The sequence below is a fragment of the Charadrius vociferus genome, unplaced genomic scaffold (assembly GCF_000708025.1).
Source record: "Charadrius vociferus isolate BGI_N301 unplaced genomic scaffold, ASM70802v2 scaffold248, whole genome shotgun sequence".
Taxonomy (NCBI): Eukaryota; Metazoa; Chordata; class Aves; order Charadriiformes; family Charadriidae; genus Charadrius; species Charadrius vociferus.
The window spans coordinates 612,323-635,633 of NW_009649851.1; the positions used below are offsets into that span (position 1 = coordinate 612,323).

The 23,311-nt window shown below is 39.4% G+C and overlaps 2 protein-coding genes across 2 annotated transcripts in view; both read left to right on the top strand.

Annotated features, from left to right (window-relative positions):
- Positions 1 to 5,375: 5,375 nt before the first annotated feature.
- On the top strand, positions 5,376 to 14,754 carry TMEM41B (transmembrane protein 41B). The gene is made up of 7 exons (XM_009890970.1): positions 5,376 to 5,457; positions 7,110 to 7,227; positions 8,360 to 8,488; positions 10,047 to 10,140; positions 10,999 to 11,103; positions 13,054 to 13,192; positions 14,058 to 14,754. The coding sequence occupies exons 1-7, from the start codon at positions 5,376 to 5,378 to the stop codon at positions 14,225 to 14,227; spliced, it is 837 nt and encodes a 278-aa protein (XP_009889272.1). The 3' UTR covers positions 14,228 to 14,754.
- Positions 14,755 to 17,562: 2,808 nt separating this feature from the next.
- DENND5A (DENN/MADD domain containing 5A) overlaps positions 17,563 to 23,311 on the top strand; it is a 74,422-nt gene continuing 68,673 nt past the window's right edge. Inside the window, exon 1 of the mRNA XM_009890971.1 lies at positions 17,563 to 17,713. Within this exon, the coding sequence (XP_009889273.1) occupies positions 17,563 to 17,713 (151 nt within the window). The remainder of the gene's footprint in view (positions 17,714 to 23,311) is intronic.

The window sequence follows — 23,311 nt, forward strand, 5'->3', positions numbered from 1 at the left end:
ATTTTCCGCCTGAGCCCATTGCCAAAACTCAAATGCTGTAGGCTAGACTAAGAGTTGGGATGAGGTAATTGACAGAGCGAGGTGGAGTTGTTCAGCCCTCTACCCATTACAAACAGCAGGTTATTTATTTCTGTCAGGAGGACACTTAAGATTCCCTGCACTGTGATGAGAAGTCCCTCTTTTCCTGGTATTTTTAATAACAGCTTTGACTTTCTAGAGAAAGTTCTTTCTGAGTCTGGGGAAAAAAAAATAGAATCAGAAGTAAGGCCTCTGAAGGTCGATACTACATTTAAGGAACCTGACAGAGCTTTCATGATCCTTAGTTGGGATAGCATAAGCTTATTACAGGGTATGTTTCACTCTTAATTTGCAGCAAGACAAAATAATCTTTAATTCCTGTCTTCTTGCATTCAAATATAGGATATGAGCAGACTAACCAGAAAAGCTTCTTCCCCCATTTCATGTACACCATTGGCACACACAATAGAAAAAAAAAATGTTGCTGGCTATTTAAGGTGATCTATGAACTATTAATTAGGAACAAGAGCCACATCAGAACTGAGAATCTGGCTTCTATTTTTACCTTTTGGGATAGAAACATCATAGCTATCTATTTTACTGTGTTTCTAATTAATTAAGCAGTAATGCAAACAGGTGCATAAGTATTAAAAATGGGCATTTTGTACACTTGTACATAAATCTGTGTATGGCGAGTTGTATGTATACACAGTATGTACATATGTACAGTGTGTACATAAAATGGACATTTGGAGTTTAAAAATATACCTTCTAAAAAAAAAATACCAGGAGAGAAACTAATTGGAACATTTATGATTCTGGAGTTGAGATTCAACTTATTTTAATGCTTACAAGTTTTGTTCTCACTTGCTGTTTGTTTAATTTTTCAGCTTCTGTGCTTGAGCACTGACTTTATAAACAAAAGCTCTCATTACCTCTCCTTCTGGCTCCAAGATATATCTAATCCTTCATTCACACAAACAGATCTATCCAGCTACAAATATGTGCTTATTTCTATTTATCTCACTTCTTGATACCATTTTTATATTAATTGTAATCAGTGCATTCCATCCTAACTTACATTCTGTGCAGATGTTTATTCAGTTACATCCTCAAACTCTTTATCATAACATAATGAAAATATGAAGTGTAAGCTCATCAAAACACACCAGGGGGCAGGGGCAATAGCAGGCACTCTGAACCTGGTAGGTTGTCCACCTAAATGTTACAACTGGGCTTTCCATCACTTTCGTGGGAGTGGTGTCAGACAGGGAGGTCAGCTCTGGTGCCATTTGCCTTTCAGGTTGTTACAACTTCTTTTTGCAAGCTACTGCCTCTCTTGAGATGCCAGCAAAGTAGTTCCCTCTTCTGTGTAAAGCAAAATCAGCTCCTTTAGGGTAAAGTTTAAACTGTTAGTTGAAACAGAGTAATTTCTTGCTATATTTATACATAATAAAAATGTTAAAACAATGCAGTTTCCTTTGTGGTGGTCAGAAAGAAGACAGTAATAGGGGAAAGCAGGAGACAAAGGTTCTAAATCTGCACTTCTCCCTCCTCAAGAAATTGTACCTATGATTTACTTTTTGATTAATGCTCCTGTTATTGATAATTTTCAGCTAGAAGCTCTCAGGAGTAGGATCACTCTCAGTCTCTCTTCCTCCTTCCTTTTGCTGACAATTAGCATGAGTCAGTCTACAAAGCATCTGCAGTGTCAATGACTCAGCCATGTGACACGTGCTCCATCAGTTCATCTAGGCGTGATTTTAAAAAGAAGCAAATACAAGTTTTTTGTGCTGTGGGAAGACAGCTCTTTCAATTTTATAAAAATAAAACGTTCCATCCAACCACCCACAGAAGGAAGTGACTTCATACAGCTGACCACTTAGCTGCCGCCCTAGCAATTGTCAGTATATTTTATGTCTTTCCAGCAGGTCAAAAAAGCATTTTTCCTTTTGGTTCACATATAATTTTAAAGAACTCATGTTGTGAGTTTAAGGAATATTTTTCAAAAAACCATTCTTATAAAGCTTGTAGGTACTTGCCTCATGCAGTCTATAGCCTCTAAGTACAGAGAGTGCTGTTGCAACTAGCAAAGCTACTGAACAAACTCCAACTGGAGACCAGAGCTCTTCTGTCATTCTTTCTGTCCTGGACAAAATATTGTGCAGCATGTGTTCCGTTCCAGGCAGGAGGTGCTTAGAAAGATGCTCCAAAGACAGAGGAGATTTTATATTGTTTATGAAGATACACATTATGTATAGGGGATACTTTATACATGAAGAGAGTAAATCTATTTTGAGTCCACAGCTATCATCCTCAGTATACTGTGGAGTGAAGCTGTGTTTCTGGCAGTGCTGATCTCAACCATGTGTCAAATGTTTCCTTGATCATTCACCGAGTTCCAGTTACCAAAACTCTTTCTCCTCTGAACACATAAGGGACATGGCTTATGGTGATATTTTCCATTCTTTGCTTTCTTTCCAGTAAATGAATCTAATTTAATGTTTTAAATAGAGGTTCTGAGTATTTTTATTTTCAGAGTGAGTCCTAAGGAGCATTCCCCAGATATGTCCCTTTTTTTCCCCTGAGTGAATGCAGAGGTTCTGCTGATATTTGTTAGGTGTGGATGTCTTTGCAGGTGACTATTTAAATTGTCAGCAGATACTAAGTACCACTGCCAGTTTCAAAGTTTAGTGAAACAGCCAATACGTTCACAGCAGCAGTATCCCCCCTTGAGGGAAACCAAGAACAGCATAAAACAGACAGTCTACAAGTCTTCTGATAGTCTAGTCTAACAAATATCACTTATGCAGTATATTTCAACTTCAAAGGGATCTAGTAATGAATCCTTAAACGTCATTCTGGCAGCAATTCAGAAAGCTGGAGGTCCATGACATGGAGTTGATTAGAGTTATCTTTTCTATTTTTAATGAGACATATACTAACCCAGGCAGCTTACTGCAGAATCAGTGTCCTGGGAACAATCTGCAGACCATGCGCTTGTACTACACAGAAGGGGAAACATGGAGCAAGTTTGTATTGTCGTAATTGTTTGTTGCATGTCTTACAGTGGTGTCTCGGGCAGTGGGAGGAGCCAGATGTTAGCCTAACCTGTGTTTCAGGTTACCTGCATTTGGGTAACACAGAGGGGCTACACTATACAAAGCAGGTTAATTAGAAGTCAGACATTCACTGAAGCACTCTCCGCCTGACTCCTTGGCTCTGAGCGATTACTGAACAACAAACAGGCCAAACTGCGATGCATGCCTCACCATACAAAGCACTAACACCAAAATAAGAGATAGCACTTGCAGCATTTAGAATCTACTTTACACCTTTTGAAGTGGGGTACATATTTTATTTACATCTTTCAGTATGTGCTTTTTGTCCTCTGTTTCGGGATTTGTTGGTAAACATTTTTCTGTATAATAAGCTGATTTATAATTTCCAACATTCTTCAGTTTGGTATCTATTTGATGTTTTGTCAGAAGTTATCCAGACAAGAAAGAAATCCCAGTGTTTGAATCATTTTACCTGGAGTACCAGATAATCAAAGAGAGATGACAAACATGATGCGCATTTACAATAGGGGAAAAAATGCTATCTGCTATGGTGTCAGCAATTCCCATCTTGCTAGTATGTACAATTTTCTAGTGAAAGGGTTTCAAAAAACAAAGGATTCTGTCATCTGGCACCAATGCCCACAGCAACAAGTTCATAGACCTGACTGGCTAGTCGGGGCACTAGCATTTCTGAAATACAATTAAAAATATTATAATAGTGAATTACATGAATTAATGAAATAATTTGAAATAAGCTGATTCTAAATGAGTGAGTAAATTAAAGCTTCATGTAGAATCCGCTTGTCAGTTGAAGCTTTATTTGGAATTTGATCACAATTTATAGTTTGGATTATTTCCTCACACTGGATTTGGTAGGGGCTGTACTTATCTAATAGCATAATAGGCTATTTAGATCTTAAATGAATCATCAACCACCTGTAGACACACTGTAACACAAGTGGGTTTTGTAGAGCATAGCAATAAAGCAAAGGCTTTTAAGAAGTCTGTTATGTGCTGAACTGTGTCTTCCTCACTGCCTGATAAAGACCTATAACCTCAGGTAATAAAATCTATACAATTCTACTGGATAAAATTACTTATCTGTTGTATCTTGTACAAGCAATTTTAAAATATGTGTTTAGTCATGGCATAAAGTTAGTTGCAGCCAGAGTATTCAGATAAATGAAGGTGAAATTAAATCTTAGCTGTCTAGCTCTCTCGTGAGACCTTCCTTTCTAGGAAAAAGACCCTGAAGAAGGGCTAAAGATTTATGAGAAGATACAGCTGGAAAAGGGGAGAGAGGCTGACACACGATCTCCCTTAGCCAAGAAGCCTGCCCAAAAGTTTATGCAATGTGTGTTGTCTGCACAGTTTCAGAGTGTTCCCTCTGGAGAACACTTAGCTGTGATACTTCTCGCTGGCGGGGAGAGTTGAAAGGTTAAGAGGTGTCTTATTGCCAAAAGATTGCATGAGGAAATAGGTGCTTCAAGGTCAGATTCGGCTTGAATGCCAAGGAACCTGTGAACATTGAGACATGACGCTCTAGCTTTTCTGAGGGACTTCAAACCTTCTCACTGACAGGAAGAGACGTGAAGAAAATCTTGTGACAGCCAGATGGCTTTTCTTTCTTCCCGGGAAAGAGCAATCCGGCTCACTAGAAACAGCGCAGTAAAGCTTTCTTCTCGAAAGAGAGGAACAAACCGGCTCGAAAAACCTAATAAACCTAACTGTAAAAATCAAATAAGGTTTCCCCTTCTCCTTAAAGCCCACTACTCTTCCAGAGCCCCAGTGAGCACCGCCCGGCGCCACAGCCGCCGAGCGAGGCCCAACAGTCCCAGCCGCCCGCCGAGGGGCACCCACCCCCCTTCACAGGAGTAAAGTTTTCAGCCGGGGCCCAGGAGACCGCCACCCATCGCGCTGAGGGGGCACCCCGCACCATATTTATCCCTATTGAGCGCAAGGTCTGTTACCGTATATACCCATATGGCGAGCAGCGCGGGACGGACGTTCCCAGAAAGGAGGCGCTACCGTATTTACTGCCAGTGACGCACCGCCACATTTCGGGATGTCAAGCCCAACACGTGCTCCCGTATATGACGGCGCAGAAGCGCAAGTCCGTAATACCGCTCATGCAAGCAGCACGCCGGGGCAGCGCATGCGCTGTGAGGCGGCGGGGGCGGGAGCGCGACCCGGTGGGGTGAGGAGGAGCGGTCCAGTCCCGCCTCCTTCCCGCGGCTCTCGGTGCCGGCGAGGCCTGTCCTGGGCCTTGATTCGCCGGCCGGGAGCGCCGGAGCCATGGCGCAGCGGAGGGCGATGGAGCGCGGGCCTTGCCAAGGGGCGGCGGAGAGCGCCAGGCACCAGCGGCAGCTTCTAGAAGGTGCCGGGGCTTGGGGCGGCGGGGGGCGCGCGACCTCGTCCTGCTAACGGTCAACCGCCAACGGTCGCCCGCTCAACCGCCCGCGGGGGCTTGGGCGGGAGAGCGGCAGCACGGCCGCCTGAGGGGGGGCCGGGCTGTGTGTGTGGGAGTGGGAGTGGGAGTGGGTGAGGCGGGCTCCCCTCGCGGGGCCTGTCAGCCGCTACCCGCGGAGGGGCCGGAGGCCGAAATGGGCCAGCAACCCGCCCCACGTACACGCTAATGAGGAAACACGCGTGGGTTCGCGTGTGTGTGTGTTAGTCCACATCCGGCACGACTGCGGTGCCAAAGGTGGCAGGGGCAGAAAGTGCAGTTCGCTGTATTGTCCTTATTCGTCCTTTAATTTTTTTTTTTAAAAGTATTTATATTTTTTTCCTCTATGGAGAAGATGTCATTAAAATAAACTACCTATGGGGTATTCATGCTTGTCACTGCTACATGGATGCAGCCTTATATGCCCTTTCGGCCTTAGCAGAGCCAACGCACACCTGTGGGATCACGCTGACCTTAAAGCGAGTAAAACTGCCAGCTCGTCCAGCCGGCTCTGTTTGGTCCGTAGGTTTCATCATCCTTTCACCGTGTTTCACAACACTGGTGGCAGGGCAACCCACTTGGATGTTGCGCGTTGGCATTGTAGTCATGCCACCGGCATCTACGAATAAAAATACAGCCTTGGCGTTTTTTGCGTTCTTCAGGTGGCCAAAGCTGACGCTCCCTGCAAAGTTGTGCTAGCCTAGAAACGTCTGAGAGAGAGTGTTTTATTACATGCACACATACACACCCTGGTGTGGATGCAGAAAGTTCTTACTGTTTACTTATCTGTTTAAAATTCTTTGTGCTAATTAGCTGCATTTGTGTTGCATATATATGGTCATACTGGTGAGAATAAGAAAGATACAGAAGAGGTCTAAAATGTAGTTGTATCATTTATTGTATCCCATTACTTCCTTTACACAAGAACTTAAAAGGCTAATAAAAGCTTGTATAGACATATCCAAGAGAATTCTTTTTATATTGGTGTAAAATATATGTAATTCCCAAGTCTGAGAACTGTAATCTTTTTATCCCAGGCTGGTGTGTGTGTCTGTTTACATGTGTTTTCTCTTGGTGTATCTGTCTCACATAACTGGCTAGTGGCTGTGCCTGGTGGTGTTTCTTAGGAGAGAAAAAAAAAAAAACAAACAATGGCTAATGAGGCTGTCTCAAAGTTGCATTGTATGTTCTGAAGATTTAACTTCAAGTTAAATCTCTAGTTAACTAGACTGGCAGAAGATTTCTGGCAAAAAGGGAAAAAAAATGTATGGCTTACTTTGTTTTGCTCTGTTTTTCTTTACAAATTTATTTCTAAATTGAGGCTTAAATTATTATGGATCATAGAAGTTGACTTCTATGGGGTGTTTGACAGTGTAAGAACTTCAACTTTGTTTGAAAGTTTTCAGGGAATGTGAGCACTGTGTTGTATATGTTATAGAAAGCATTGGTTGGAAGATTATGTCCACAGGGAGCTTATCTTAACGTTTTCTTAAAGTATAAGTTTGAAACCTGTTGTAAGATGTGAAGGTTTTCCTGTTGTTGGTTTGATATTTTTTTTTAACTTTGTTTTTGTTTAATTTCAGGGAAAGCTCAGGCGGAAGGTGGATCAGCTCGGACATCACTTCTTATTTTAGTGTCCATCTTCTTATCAGCTGCTTTCCTTATGTTCCTCGTATATAAAAATTTCCCACAACTTAGTGAGTAAGTATGTCAGGAAAAATTAATTTATTTGCTTTTCATTCAGTATCAAATTGTAGAGGAGCCTACATGGGGTTAAGTGATTTTTAAACTGACGAGTTAATTATAGACATAACCTTATTTTTTTTAAAAGGGAATTTGAGTTTGTAACCTAGAATGTGAGGATACAGAGCTTAATATTTAAATTCTAACCCCTAGGATCTGTGTAAACCGAGTTGTACTTGACCTAGGGTTTCTGTTGCACAGTTGAGATACCATGTTTTGAAAAGTTACCCCTTGTCACATTAGCAATGGTAATGCACTATGTTTTTAACCGTCCTCAGTTGAGAGCCAAGACATACTTGGTTAGGGCTGGGTTTACTTTAAAATTCTTTGTGGACTGGTATAACTGGAGGCTGTCATCAAAAGGGGACATCCTTACTCAGTATCTAAGCTTCACATTCTCTTTTTCTCCTTTCTGTTGTATCTAGTACCTCATGTTGGGAAGGTAGATAGTTTGACAAGATGGAAGCCTACTTGTCTGACAACTTTTTTTTTTCTTTTAGTAGTTAATTTTCTGTCTGATTAACTTGCTCAACAAGTTCAGTTTGCAACAGTCCAATCACTAAGTCTGGTACAGAGGAGGAGAGGACACTCAACTGTGCTGCCCAGGGTTGCACCAGATTAAGGTGTGACATGAGATTTTGCTCTTAAAGCTTTGTTTGTTTGTGAGGTAAAGCTCTGCCAATCTTGCTGCACTTCACATGTTATGACCCTAATGTTGAGGCAGTTACAGTTGATTTTGGCTGAAATGTCGACCACTGTTCAGTTGCCAAGGTTTGCTTTGAGTAATTATTTTTTTTTTAATCAGTACTTGGTAAGAAAAAAAAAAAAACAACTTAGAAATGAAGCAGATTATTGTAATGAATTAAAAAAAAAAAGGTTTGAAAATATCTAAAATGGAGAATTTTCTATTACAAAACCCAGTGTAAATATCAAGTGTTCGTCTGAGAACATTATCACAACAATAATCGTGGTTTGTTTGCTGAGGTTGTACTTTAGTGATGTAGTGAATTTAATTATCTAATATTCAGTAAGCAATTTTACTGTACTGTTTATTTATATTTACCACCTTTTTTTTTTTTTTTTTTTCCAGAGAAGAAAGAGAATGTATAAAGGTTCCTAGAGATATGGATGATGCAAAGGCATTGGGGAAAGTCTTGTCCAAATACAAGGACACGTTTTATGTTCAAGTGTTAGTGGCTTATTTTGCCACATATGTTTTGTATCCTTTTTCTGATACAAAGGGCAGTTTTGATGTAGTCATATTTCTCTGAAAAAGAAATGGCAAGTACAAACTTACAAATTCTTGATCATGGGTGAAGAAGGCTAACATACCTAGGTTTGTTTATAAGTAGACACAAATACTTCAAAATCTTTGAACTTAAAAACATTTCTTATGTGTTTCAGTATGCTTTTTGGACTGTAAGAAAGGATTGAGTAGAATGAAATTGATGCATGTGTGTATAGTAGTGAATGTGCTTGGGGGTTTGCGTGCAGCTTCAATTTGATTGTGTCAATATTTTTAGCTTTGATATTGGATTTAGTCTCATTTTGGTGTTATGCTAACTTTTTTTTTATTGCAAACTGAATTGCCAGTTGGAAATTACTGTTGATTCTGAAGGAAAACTGACACTACTGCACTGTTCTTCATTCAAAAGTGCCATATAAGGGTAATTTACAGAATATTTTACAGCATTTCTGAAGGAAAGCGTTTTGAGTCTTCTTTCGTTTCTGCAGTGTCCACATTCAAAAACCAAACCTCTATTTCCTTTTAGAGAGGAAAAATTTCTGAAGTACTTTCTGCCTAGGGAGACACAAAGGCTACCTGTGTTCTGTGTTAACTTCTTTTTCCTGAGTGCTGAATATATTAATTAATCATTAAACACACTCTTAACTGGAACACTTAACTAAAGGTTAATAACTTTTAAAAGCTGTATAAGAAGTCTGTTTCATAGTTTAATGCAGGAGGCTTTTGTAACTGAGAAAAATCAGTGCTGAATGTGCCATTAGTAATTATCCTCTAGGTCGTTCTTTTTAAGGGTAGTTCACAAAGAATAGATTTATGAAGAAAATTAAAATGTTCGTTTACATATTAACATGAAGTAGAACAGAATTGGCTGTTTATTGAACTACTATAGCAGCTGATGTGACGACATTTACTGTCTCAGCAATAGACTGTGATCAGTTGACAAGCATGTTACAGTTATCTCAGAACCTTGACACTTGCTTAGGAAAAGCTGTACTGGTTGTAATGGACTTTAATATCAAGGAGGATGATTTGACTTATTGATATTTCAGTCAATTCAACTCAGATAAAATAGTGTGCAAAAATTTTTTGCTTTATGAGATTTCTATCCAAAGTGAGCAATACATCATAGTCTCAAGTATGCCTAGCAAGCCTTAAGCTCAACAGCCTGTTCACTTATGCTGCAGAAACTTAGTTTTTGCATTTTTGAAAAACTCTGACTGAAACTAGTGTTCGTGTATCCTACTTAACTAGTGATTGCACCATGCCTATCTGTAAGGAAGTAGTAGTTGCTTTTATATAACGTCAGGCTTTCATGAAACTCATAGTACTTGTGGGCTTGGGCAGGAGTTCCGTCAACTTTTCAGAGACAATATCTGAAATGTGTATATCTCTAGTCAACAACATAAAATCAGAAGTATGTGTTTCCTGTAATGTTACAATAAATCCTTATAAAAATTAAAAAAAAAACCAAAATTAAGAATTTAAATTTAAAAGAAACTTAATATTTTTTTCTTAACTAAGATGCATCCAGCTTGCAAACATTTGCTATCCCTGGGTCTATATTTCTCAGTATCCTGTCAGGGTTTCTTTATCCCTTTCCACTGGCCTTATTTCTTGTTTGTCTGGTAAGTATGGAAAATAGTTTGCAAGGGCGTATATTGCTATCTATTTGGAATACATCCAAGCATCTAAACAGCTTCCTGTTTAAAATGGTCAGAGTCTGAGTGAAATAGGGGTATGAATGACTTCTCATTCAGCTCTGTTGTGAAAACAGTGTTACCCACAAAGTTCAGTGGAGCATTGGGAGATGATCCAGAAAACTAAGCTGTTTCTCCAAGTTTTCTTGATAATAGAAACACCTGGGTGTGAATTCAGCCAGAGTTTCCTTTAATTTAGATTTGTCTACCATCCACCAGAATCTGATTCTAATTTCAGGACATGATTACTGCATTTTTGTTACCATACTGCAAAAAAATCTGTTTTTAAATGGCCTAAATATCTAAGAAACTTAATTTAAGATATGAAATGTTTTGTTATTGACAAGCTTCAAAGAATGTCATGTGCAAAAGTTGCAGTCATAAGGAGCCTTACTACTTAAGAATGAGGTAATTGAGTAGGCATGGAGGACCAAGTTGATGAATTTTGAAGTGTGAATCTCTTTAATGCCATTGTGCTCCTTACTTGCAAAGCTTTTACTGTTCAAAATCTTAAAACTGCAGAAGCATTCAATAGTAACTCATAAGTAATCAACATTGTCTACTTTGAATGTTAAGATTGCGCTAAATTCCTTGGGAATAAAGGGACTGTCTTGGGTCAACAACGTTCGTGGGGAGCGTGTATATACTGCCAAAGGAGAACCCTTCAGCCTCAATGGAGGGCATCACAGAAGCAGGCTCTATCCAGCCAGTGTAGTTAATAGGGATATAAAGATAAGATTAATTAGAGTTTCTGCTCATTGGTTTTTGTTTGGTTTTTTTTTTCAGTGCTCAGGACTTGGAGCTTCATTCTGCTATATGCTTTCATACCTAGTGGGACGTCCTGTTGTATACAGATATTTAACAGAAAAAGCAGTAAAATGGTCAGAACAGGTAAATTTTCTAAAGATGCTGAAACGTATGATAGAAAATGTATGTTGGAAGAGCATGGAAAACTAGGGAGTCTTGTGCTTGTGTATCTAGTTATAAAGAAAGCATTCTGACTCCTTTCTGGCACTGTGTAGTTACTTTCTCTGAGTGTTCTTAAACAGTGGGGAGTATTCCTGGTTTTATGGTATTTCCTATAAGGAAGCTGTTTTTACCTAGGAAGCGTTTGCAACTGGTAACTCCCCTGGTTTAGCTAATGTCAATAGGAAACCTCTCCAGTTTCAACTTAAAGTAATGGCTCTCTAAGAATTGAAACTAATGAAAGCTGTGTTTGTGTTTTTGTAGGGGAAGAAAACCCATAGCTGTATGTCTCATTGTAACACCTTAATTTGAAGATGTTACTGTGGTTGGAGCATTTAGAAACTTTCTCTTACAGTATCTGGTAGCATTAGTTTCAGCAAGTGTTAATTGTCAGATGAAGTTAAAGATTTTACAATACAAAATCATAGTGTGATTAGTATTTGACGTCATGTCTCTTGCTTTGATACTCTGAAACACATTCAAACAGATTTTTTTTTTTTTGGCAAGTATGAAGCATAGCTTACTACTGTACTCTGTTCAAGATTTTTTAATTGCTTAAAAATATTTTAAGCTTGTTCTTGATTAGGTGAGATGTTGAGTTGTGTCCTGCACAATCGATCTTACTAAGTAATATAGTAGTATTTTGACTCTAGACCCAAGTAAATCTTGGTATCACAGTATAATCTTGAGGCTATTCTCTAAGTGGCAATGGTTACTATTTCCATTAGTAGAACTGGATATGTGATTTACAATTAGGTAATCACATGTGCAGCTCATACCTCACCGCTTCCAGGTTAATTGGACTATGCCATGCTTGCGTTTTGAGGCCTAAAGATATTTTATGTGCAGGATTAATCAATGTTTACATATTTGTCTTTTGCTAAGATTAAAAAAAACCCACAGTGGTATTACAGAACAACAGCAGGGGTACTGACTTTAGTGTTGCAGTTAAAGCTAAAGCCGGGGGGGAGGGGGCAGGAAACAAGGTTGTGACTGGTATGAGTTGCTATGTGAAATTTCAGATGGAATTGCGATCAGACCGGGTTTAGTTTCAACTGTGTGGGGGCCAGATGACCATGTTTGGTTTTAGGCTTAGTGAAGGTTTGCCAGGATAGGCCAGAAGTGATGGATGCTTTGCTATCCTTATAACTTGATTTGAGGTTACAGTTCTTGTTTGAAAGGGCTGAAGTGCTAAAGCCAGGCTGGAAGGAGAAGAGGGTTTGATGTAGTACTAGTGTAAGGAGCTGGGCTAGACTTGAAAATATAATGAAGGCTGTAAATAAAGTTGGGGTTATTGTGGTTGTTCCTGGGTACATGTTCATGATAGATAGGTTTTGCAACTGTGTTGGCAGCAGCCATCTGACGAACTTCAGAGTCATGACCTGGGTATGTTTCCAACTGAGGAATATAGCTGTTTCAAGTTTCGTCATGAGTTAGGGTAGAATGGGTTGAGGAACAAACTTCATTGCTAGTTCCTGCAAAAGCTTTAGGAATAGGATGATAAACTGGCCGTGTTGATTGGGCTGCAGTTAGACAGGCAGAGGTTGCTGGGCTAAAGTTATGGTTAGGCCTGCTGCTGCACTGAATTACTTGTTTGCTGTTTTAATTGGCTAATTCAGACACATCATCACGATGCTCTATCACAGACTGGTATTTCCAGACTAACTTCAGTACTGTTTAACAGGTGATTCACTGATGACTCTTCCTTGAGTCACTCATTGTTTAAACTGACTTTTATGTTTCCAACTTGTAAATTTCTACAAAAAGATACACACACACAAAAAAAAAACCAACCTCACAAACCTCTAGTAGTAAAATCATTGTGTATTTTCAAGGCACTGAAATTTACTGAATTTTTTGTTTTTGTTTTGGCAGGTTGAAAGACACAGAGAACACCTCATTAACTACATAATATTTTTGAGAATAACACCTTTTCTTCCCAATTGGTTTATCAATATAACATCTCCTGTAATTAATGTGCCATTGAAAGTATTTTTCATTGGCACTTTTCTAGGTAAGAATTCTGGCGAGTGAACTGCAGTTTGGGGGTAGCCAGAAGAAGGGATATTACTTGCTTCTCTCTGTATGCGTTGTTCAGCAGAGGTTACCACCTACTGGACAGTTGAAAGACTGCACAAGGATGTTGGTTTTGTACTTTTCGATGTGTGGAGCTTGTAGCATCAAAAGATTTTAGTACTCAGGACTATTCTGATATACTGTATCAGAGGTAATGACCCCAGGCTAATTACTTGCTTAAGGAAACATACATCATATGAACACTTTATTAGTAACTTTTTTGTTCCGCTCCATGACTATCATACTTTTGTGAACTTCTGTAAGCTCCTGTTTTGAGCTCAGCATAATTGCGGGAGGATGGATGTGGCTTTGACCTGAAGGATTGTTTCTCCCCTTCCCAATCTATTTTGTTCATTGTAATATATCTTCCCAGGAGTGATTTCAGAATTTAACTAAGGTAGTGCTAAACACTTTAATTTTGTAATTGGCATATTTTTGCAAATACTTTTAAATCTGGTTAGGAACAATCCATATTTTTCCTTTATGAACTTAAATAAAATCCATTTGTAGAGAGACAACTTGAAATCTGCAGAGTCTAAAGAGCAGAGATTATTTTCCCAATCTTCTGTGTTTGAGTTGGTGTTAAAAATATTAAAAATTGCATAAAACCAGTTCTTTTGATACAGGTTTTTTGTCTTTGAATTTTGTATTTACACCCCTCAAGTACAAGGCAACAAAGTCTGAAATTTTTGGTGTTAAAAGTTGGATGACTAATTTATGATTTTTTTTCCCCCCATTTTTTTCACCCTAACAAGCTGTTTTTTCTTCTTTTGCCCTCCTACCTTTCTAATTCCCTGCTCCAGGTGTGGCACCACCATCTTTTGTAGCCATTAAGGCAGGAACAACGCTCTACCAACTTACAACAGCAGGGGAAGCTGTTTCCTGGAACTCTGTTTTTGTTCTCATGATTCTAGCCATCCTCTCCATCCTACCAGCTGTCTTCCAGAAGAAACTGAAACAGAAGTTTGAATAAGGATCAAACTGGACCAGAATTTCCCATACTTCATCTCAGGATCAGCACTTCTGATATTTGTATATTTGCTTTTTTATTGGATCTTAAGCAATTAAAGGGGAGGCTTGTAATTGATAAGAATGTCTTTAAATGAACACGTGGCCTAAAATTGAAGGAACTGTGTTCAGAAATGTACTGCATATAGTTTTGTAACCAAACCATCAGTGTTTTACTTTGGGAAGGGGTGTGTGTGGCCCTCAGTATGAGGAAAGTGAAAACACAGGTGTAACACTTTGCTCTGATTACATGCAGAGCAAAAATTGTAATGTAGACATAAACTGCAGATAATGCTTTCTAAAACTTACAGGAAAAAAACCCTTCATTATTCAGTCCAATTTTGTAACATTCTCTGTAGGCTTGCATGTGATCTGGTCTGAGTACATTTCTCATCAACAATATTTCTCTTCTTTTTTTGCCTTTGCGAGTTCCAAAATAATAGCATAATATAATAACGGTGCTCACTCAAACAAAGGTTTTTCGCAGTACTTCACAATGAAATTCTCATCTTGATTGTTTACTTCTATTTATTAGTGCTGCGTGCATTTAAATACTTGAACTTACATCTGCTTTACTAACTGGATTAACAAAGGCAAGTGTCACATCATTCTCTCTTGTCCTCTGTAAAATTTTATTCTGGAAGAGGATATAGGAAGGGAGGGAGTGGATTACAATTTTTATCATGGGTGGCTGATGATTTTGCAGTTCTAAATCTAATTTTTTTACTATTGATTATTTTGGCAATATCTCACTTGCATAGATTTATCCTGCCAATTTAAGAAAATGATCATATGATTATAAAAAACTTTCAGTTCTCAAGTGATTTAAAAATCTTTAACTTGAAGCAGTGTAATATTACCATTTCTCAAGCAATATGTAAAGAGCATAAAATATTCCATTGCAGCTCAATTCGTTAGAAATGTCAGGTACACAGATTGGTGCAGTTCTTATTAAAGAGCTGATTCCAAATAACGTTCAAAGCATGATCTAACAGAAGTCTCTTATGTCAGTGTATATACAATTGAACGGATGATTCCATTGTCTGGTAAGTCAGTAACTGGCAATGGGCAACCAGCTGTGATTCAACTTTAAGTAGAAATGTTCATTCATAAGGTATATGATACCTCTCCTCATATGGTTATAACTGTTGTAGTTTGTTGTATTGTCAGTGGAATCCCATAAAATGAGGCCCTGATCAGCAAGGAACTGGGGTATGTGTTTGAGTTTTATCCTACTGAAACCAGTGCTGCTTATATGCTGTAGGTTGGTGCCCCTGGAGTATCTTGCTGAAATGGGTGTTTGCACGTTAGCATATGCTCCAATTCAAGCGTTGATTTGTCTGTGTCCTCATGTTAACTTGTCGTATAACAGATCATTGGGATGCAAGAGAACAGTTCCATAAATGTGATAATGTGAAAGGTACCGGTACCTTTAAAGAGTTTTGTTCTTTTTGTAACATAATGTTAATTGACTCCTTCATTTCATTGCAGTATTACATGTAAATATATAGTAAATATTATTGATACACTATTTGTCTTTTATTTAAATCCAGGCTGCACAGTAAATGGTATTTTTTACATAGGTAGATAAAGGAATTCGTATCACTTCTGTTTGCAAGCTTATTGAAAGATCACTTAGCTTCTGTAATTATTTTGTTATTTAGAATTTGCTCTAAAAGTGTACTTTATTGGCATTTAAAACTGAACAGTGATTATTTTTATTGCTGCAGTTCTAATCTTGGAGGTCATCTACCCAGGGGATTTATTCCATAGTAAACTTGAGTGGGAATTTAGCAGTTGTGAGCAAGTGTCCCCTGGAGTGTTGAGTGTGGAGTTGCTGTAGATTTACAGCCTACTTTTCTGCATAGTTAATTTTTCATGCAGATGAACTCTCAGAATAAATTACCTACTATTTATTGTCTAGTGTTTTTTCTCAAAATTTGGCTCAATTTCTGGTTAATAACAGATGCTGTTGTAAAATTCCTTCTACATAAAATCCCCGTATAGAGCAAATATTTTTGTGGAACCTTGACACTAAAGGAACTGAGCTATGTTTCAATTTAATGGGAATCATGCTATCACTTGACATTTTCACAGAGTTATATTTCACTGTGTAGATGGGATCAGGCTATGTTACTGAAAAACGCGTTGTGTTTCAGCCATAGACTGGGTTCCCATCACAGTAGCTAAAAGCCTTAAGACCTTAAAAAGGTTGAAAATAAGGTTCTTTCCTTTTGCGAAACCTTAAGGGGTTTTTAACTTGTCCCTTCTGTGTTTATCTTCAGCTGCCGCGGCCTCAGGCAGTTTCCTACTCCATGAGGACTACTTCTGAGGGTTGTGACGAGTAAGGAAGGCCTCGTGAAAAAGGCAAAAAAGCACTGTGCTGTGGAATACTGTACTAACCTACTCTTCCCTTTAGGGAATCCAGCACATGATCCAAGAGATAGCCATAACATTTTGACAGGAAAACAGTAGCTACTGTGAAACAAATAGGGAAATTAGGAAGATGTAGCTTTGTTTTTTTAATTGCGAGGAATTTTGAGCTGTTAAGCTACCTGTTTATCTTTTGGAATTTTTTTGTGATACCTGCATGACATCATTACTAAATGTCTCTTGCCATTTGATAATAAAGCTATTATATAAAACATGAAACATTGTATTTTTGAGTGCAATTAAGCATGCTGAACTTCCCACTAAGCTTAATTTTTTTATTAACCTGTTTAAAAGGGATGAGTTCTTCTAAAATGGTATTTTTAAATGACTGATTAAAAATTGAACTGAGCTGATTACATCTGTAGATGAGATTCATTCTGTTTCTACCTTGACTTCCTTTTCTGTCTGAAATTAATTTCTCACAAATAGTAACTTTGTCAAGCTTTTATATTTTGCACTGGAAGGCAATTTGGTCTAGCTTGTTTCATCTTTTCAGATGGAACCATTTGTGTAATTTGCTCTTTTTTTATTTTTGCATGAATTCCTGATAGAATGCTCATGTGCTGAAGTTATTACAGCTTCATTCACCTTCCCTTAATATTCTGTTATGTTCAGTTTATGGAGTTCTTTTTTTGCCTTGTGTAGAAAACTGATGCAGAAAGCTTGCTGAAGGGTTGAGACAAATGAAGTAGAAGTTAAAAAATGAGAAGTCTAGAAGTCTTTCTTCAAAATGTTAGTGAACTATGCTATTATGCAAAGTCAAAACATGGTTTTGTCAAGCAACTTTGAAGATTTTTGTGTGTTGTTCCTGAGAATATTCACCATGTATAGTTTCTGTGATAACCTAGTTTTACAGTAGTAACTAAAATGCAGTGTCGATTGCTCTGCTTTGCATTAGAGCTGAAGTATGCTGCCTGCCTCATGCCATGCAGTTTACTCTGGATTAAGCTGAACAACCAGCAGAATCGACTGAACCAGGTAGCTGATCGAGGACTAAAACACCCAGCAGCTACAGCAGGTACACCTTTACAAATGTAAGGATTAGCTGAAATAGATGCCTTTGTGAGAGCTCTCGCTACAGGAATGAAATTCATACCTCCAGTGTTTTGCACTAGAAATACATTAAAAAGGAACAAAACAGGAAATGCATTTCTTTCTGTTTCTTAGTCTCATATTTTTTTCTTCTTTCATTCTTGTAAGTAATGACAGTGGAATAATGACTCTGGGAATTGTGGGAGCTAAAGCACTAAGAATCATACCTTCTAGTCAAATTCCTCTGTTCAAAATTAGGTTCGGCACAGTGAACAGATCCTGTCCCAGGACTGCCATGAGAGTGCCCATCCATTCCTTGGCACATGCTACAGTGCCAGGAAGGGGAAGACTAACTATCCTTCAAATATTTAATGAACTGTTTCTCACCATGTGGGATGATCTCTTTTGCAAGATTACAAATTGGGGTATTTTTTTTTTTTCCAGAAGGCTGAAAAGAATACGGGTCAAATTACAGAAAACTTCCCTTCTGTCATAAATAGTACAAGGGTTGTGAACCATATATTTTAGTATGACAGTGTTAAGAGGGAAATGAAAGAAGTTTTGACAGAAGAGCAGGATCCAGAGCGAGCTTTTCAAATTTCCCTTAAAGAGAAGTCAGTTATTCTGATTATTTTAATAACCAATTGATGTCTTGCAATGACACATTTCTGTCTAACTCAGCTGGTGGCTGCTCTAGGTCACCCAAACGGAAAGAAGTTATGGCCTTTTAATAATGGCAATTAATATGAATAAGAGCATAATATGTTTACTAACATACTGTAACTCCCCTTCTTGTTCTTAAAAATATTCCACATAGTGTAATAATTCATGTTTCCTTGTTTTATAGTACACAAGAAAGAATGTGGGTCTGGATTATAAGAGATAAGATCAATGACTGGTGTACAACTATGCAAGAGGCCTCATAAAAACTCCTTTCTCTAGATAATTGTCAAAACAGAGAATTCTGCTTCTGCGCATATCTAGGACTTCAATGATATCTTCATAGCCTTAAAAGGTTAGTAGAGAGAAGATTAGTAGGCACTGGAGAGGAGTGGGAGTGCCACAGTGGGAAATAGCTTTTAAAATTCTGCATCGGAATTACAATCTAATGTTATGGTCGTAACTTCTGATTTTTCTTTGTCAACTTAGCCCTTGAGCAGTTGTATCCAATAATCTGTAATTTACAATGTTTACTGTAATTGGAAGAAAAGTGTTTTGAGCAGATGACTAAATCATTCTTAGATTTGACTATTCGTTCTGTGTGAAAATGATTTCTCACAGGGAATATCCTCAGGCCAGGGGTTGGAAGGGCACAGAACCCAGCTGGCCTGTCCACTGTCTCCAGCAAGAGAGCAGGGCAGGCCGGGGGCAGCCCCAACCAAGAATCTTGGTCATCACACAACTCTGTAGTGATGAGGCAGGTCAGGTGAAGCCAGAAATGCAAATCAGCAAGGCAAGGTCAGCATTGGGCCCAATAAGGGCAACCAGGGTCTGACCCAGCTCAGCAGCCCAACTTAAATGGGCACATGGTTGGTGGGGTTGAGACCCGAGCTCAGGCTGGTCAGGGGCCCTAAGGCCTATTAGTGTGTTCAGGACGCTCTTATAGTCAGTTTCTATCTTGATATGATGACTTTGATGGGACTTATCCTGAATTATATCCTCTGATTCTCCTCCAGTGTTAAGGGAGATCCTAAATGCTCAGTCTGAATACTAAAAAATCTGTTAAGAAGATAGAGTAAATCAGACATTTGGATACCCAAGCCCCCTGTGTGGATCTAGCTCGGCATCTCAACTGGAACACTAGGCCAGACAACCACAAGTCTTCAAAGTTAACCAATGTGTGACCTTGACTATGTCAGTATTGTGTGGTTTTCTGAAAGCCTCTTGATCTTATGTTTGCCTTGGTCTTGACATCAGTGATGAAAATCAGGGTATTATCTTCTCTCTTTTTCATCGTTGATTCTGTAGTCAAAAGGAACCTCTTAATGTTATAAAGTTCAACCTTATTCTGGTGTGGGGTGCTCTTGCAGGGGTTCCTAGGCTGCCTTTGCAGTCACTGGGTTGAGTCTCAGGCCTCCTGCAAGTGGGAAACGTACAGACCTTCTTGTATCCGTGGATGTTTTCAAGACCCTTCTTGGCTGTCAGTGCCTTGGTCTTTCCCTCCACCTTGGAGGACTTGGCCTCCTTAGGCTGGGGCACCATCCTCAACAAGATGAAGCAAAAGGAGTGGAAACCAATTAAACCAGACTCTCACATACTTACTCTCTGCCTTCATCTTGGCTGTTGGCAAACCCTTGGACTTCACCAACAAGTGGCCTGGTGCCACTGCCCATCTGAGGCTCTGGGAGCCCTTGTGGTAGATACACCTGCAGAATGCATCTATGACCTGCTCACAAGCTGCACTACCAGGTGTGGCCTCCTGGAGCTGGGGAGAAGAGGGACAACGCTGCATGGCAGTTTAAAAAACGTTCAGCACCTTGGTATGACAGTTCTCTGATCTGTGCCCTGGTGTGGGAGGATGAGAGTTAGGTGATCTGGCGTGCAGGCTGTATTCCAGAAGTCTGTTGTGTGGGCATCGCTTACACCAAATGCATTGTTGTTAAGTAATCACAGCCAGTTTCAAGTGTTCAGTTTTGCAGACTGGAGAGGATTCCTTTAATGTTAAGTGTCACTGATTTATTCTTTTTTTTTTTTTTTTAAAGAATCCAGGGTAAACATCTTAATCAAAGTCATTAGAAGACACCATATCCAATCAGCACCCTGACAACTGTAGTGATCTGTTTATGCTTTGAGTTCTGTTACCTTTCTGAGCTTACCTCATCTTGGGAACCAGCTGCACAGAAAAAGGGCAGATACCCTATTTCAGACTTTTTCAGTTCTCTGAGCAGTGTTGAATGAAACTGTAATTTGCTGTTTAAGTTTCTTACTGCTTATTAAATAAACTCTTCCAATAATTGTGACTCTGGGTGTTGGCAAAATAAGCCTGAATTAACTAGTATGAGGAATAATCAAGATACGTTAACATTAAGTTTTGTCTTCATTATTTTTCAAATACTTTATTCTCTTTGATTTAAGGCTTGAGCTTGAAAATCCTGGTCTTTGCCATTGAAAACAGCAGCTGAATCAACAGGGATAGTCTTGCCAAAGATAATGAATCTTTTAAATCACTTCCCATTTACTAATATAGCTTACTGATTCTCTGGCTAAACAGTCATAGTTTCCACAGATTTCATAATTCCACAGATTTTCTCAACATCATAAAGAATACTTTCAAGAATTCATAATGTAGTTTAGAGTGTTGTTGCCTTACTCAAGGATGTCTAAACAATTTGCAAAGTTTACTGATAAAATTGCCATATTTTGGGTGTTTCCTGTGATGGGAACATTGCTCAGGAAGACTGACAGATGAAAGCTCCTGGCCTTTGAATTGGGTGTCACACGTGTTGCTTGTGGTCAGTAGGCAAGAGCGTTTCAGAAATGAAATAACTGGGAGAGGAAAAGATACAATGGAAAAGAGACAGTTATTGACACAGTGGGAGGAGAAAGCTGTAGTTGTTTGGGTGCATCTACTGGATGCCTAGACTGAAGAGAGACCAGGCTGTAAACTGGCTGGAAAAGCAGAGAATTTATCTGACAAAGCATGAATGAGCTTTTCATAGTAAAAACTGTGGTGACTCCTGTCTTTCTTGATTAATTAACCTTTTTTTCATGCAGTTCCTCCCTTGTTCCTTTCTTGTAGCAATTCAAAGCAAATCTGAATTTCTTAGGCTGAGACTCCTTGTAAAAAATATTTCTCATCCCTTACCCTGTTGTGTAGCGAGGCACGTGTGCATTTAAATATTGTTGCTCAACAGTAATTCTGGTAATCCTCTGCTTGCTTACTGGCTCATCTAACTTCATTTGCTAAATATTCTAAATACATGGTCATTGCTGGAACAGTTAAAATGCAAGTAAAAACAATTTTTATTTCACCATTTTGCTCTTTATTTGAAAAAAAAAACCCCAACAACCCAATCCTGCCAATAGCTGTGCTATTTCCCTAGACTTTCTTGCAAGTCCTTCTGAGACCTTCAGGCTATGACTTTTGTTTATAAGGGTTAAACTACAGTTCAGGCTTACTCGAAAGAAGTTCACCATGTGCCGAATAAATTGTCCTTTGCCACATCAAAAGCAGACTGAGAAGCAAACTGTGCAAAAAATGGCTAGAGAACATAGCAGAGTAGGAACAACCACATTTAGCTAGTGCTGTTCTCTGTTGCTGTCTTCTGCAAACCACCAGGCAGGCTCAACATAATCTAAATGTACGTGCTTACTGTAGTTAACTTGAGACTTTCACTCTAATATTGCTCCTAGTTATCCTGCTAGCTTTATTGAAATCTCTCCCTCTGCTTCACTAGTGGTTTAAAATTGAACTGTCAATCAAACCTAAGCAATACTTTTATTCATTGATAAGCCATCCTGTGGCCCATACACTCTTAATCAAGTGAATACTGATAGCTTTTTCCTATTTCCCACAAGGATGGAAAAGCTCTTCACAATTTACTGGGTGAAATGGCACGAGAGCTTAGTTATTGTACTGCAAAAGGCTGTAGACCATTGGCAGTGAAGTCTTATATGTGCTGCTGTCTCTAGTGCCCACAAAGAACTCAATGTCTTGGCAATGTAAACTCACATAGTTTCACATGCTTGATAGTATGTTCAATTAGATTGGTGTCTGATTAATTCAGCATTATGGATGCAACCTTAACTACTTGGGCAGACCTAGGTAATAATCCTGAAAGACTGAAAAGTTTTAATTTCTCCTGTTATGAGCCCTACAAAATAGGGAAGGATTCTGATGTGAAAGCCACAAATAGAGAACTGAGTGAGGAGAGGAAGAACTACCTACAGATGTAACTTTAACCTAGTGAGGCTATCCCACGTCCCTCTATGGTCAGTGGAAAGAAGTGCTCCCAAGGCAGAGCATGGGTGTGTGTTACTTGTCCCTTAATAACTTGGTTTGAGTAGTTCTTCTTCCGCTTTTCCCCAGGGGATGTTTTCCTTTCCATGCTGGGCGAGAGGAGGGGTGGATTTCACTCAGCTGTGCAAGCCCAACTGTTAACGGAGTTGTCTGTGATGCTCATTCAAATAGAAAAAAAAACCCCAAAACTAAAGCCAAACAATCCCAAAAGCACTTCCCTTGCACCTGCCCTCCCTCCCCCGTGACCCGGGCCAGATATAAGGTACGGCTGCTCCACAAAGCTGTGGAGTCACAGCCACCATTGGAGCAGCAGCCTTCAGGGAGCGAGAATGAGAAGCTGCAGGTGACAGGGCAAGACTTAAGTACAGATGTGCTTTCAAAGCATCACCCAAACTAAACCGTGCTTTGAGCGAGTAGCCCCTGGCAGACCCTCCTTGTCCCCCGCAGAGGGGGGCAGGGTATCTCCTTGGCTGAGGAGAGCCTCTGGGGGGAGCCCCTCAGCCACCGACCCTCCGAAGCTTAGGCCGGTGCTGTGACCGCGGGTCCCTCGCCCGGAGGCCGCTGTCCTGCGCTGCTCTGACCGCATCCCCCTGATGGCTGCGCGCCCGCCTCAGCCTCCCCTCA

What these genes read in the sequence shown, in the direction of transcription:
- TMEM41B (XM_009890970.1), top strand. Translation starts at nt 5,376, where the DNA reads ATGGCGCAGCGGAGGGCGATGGAGCGCGGGCCTTGCCAAGGGGCGGCG. An exon ending in AATTTCCCACAACTTAGTGA is followed by an intron (nt 7,228 to 8,359) that starts GTAAGTATGTCA and finishes TTTTTTTTCCAG; the next exon opens with AGAAGAAAGAGAATGTATAA. An exon ending in TATTTTGCCACATATGTTTT is followed by an intron (nt 8,489 to 10,046) that starts GTATCCTTTTTC and finishes AGATGCATCCAG; the next exon opens with CTTGCAAACATTTGCTATCC.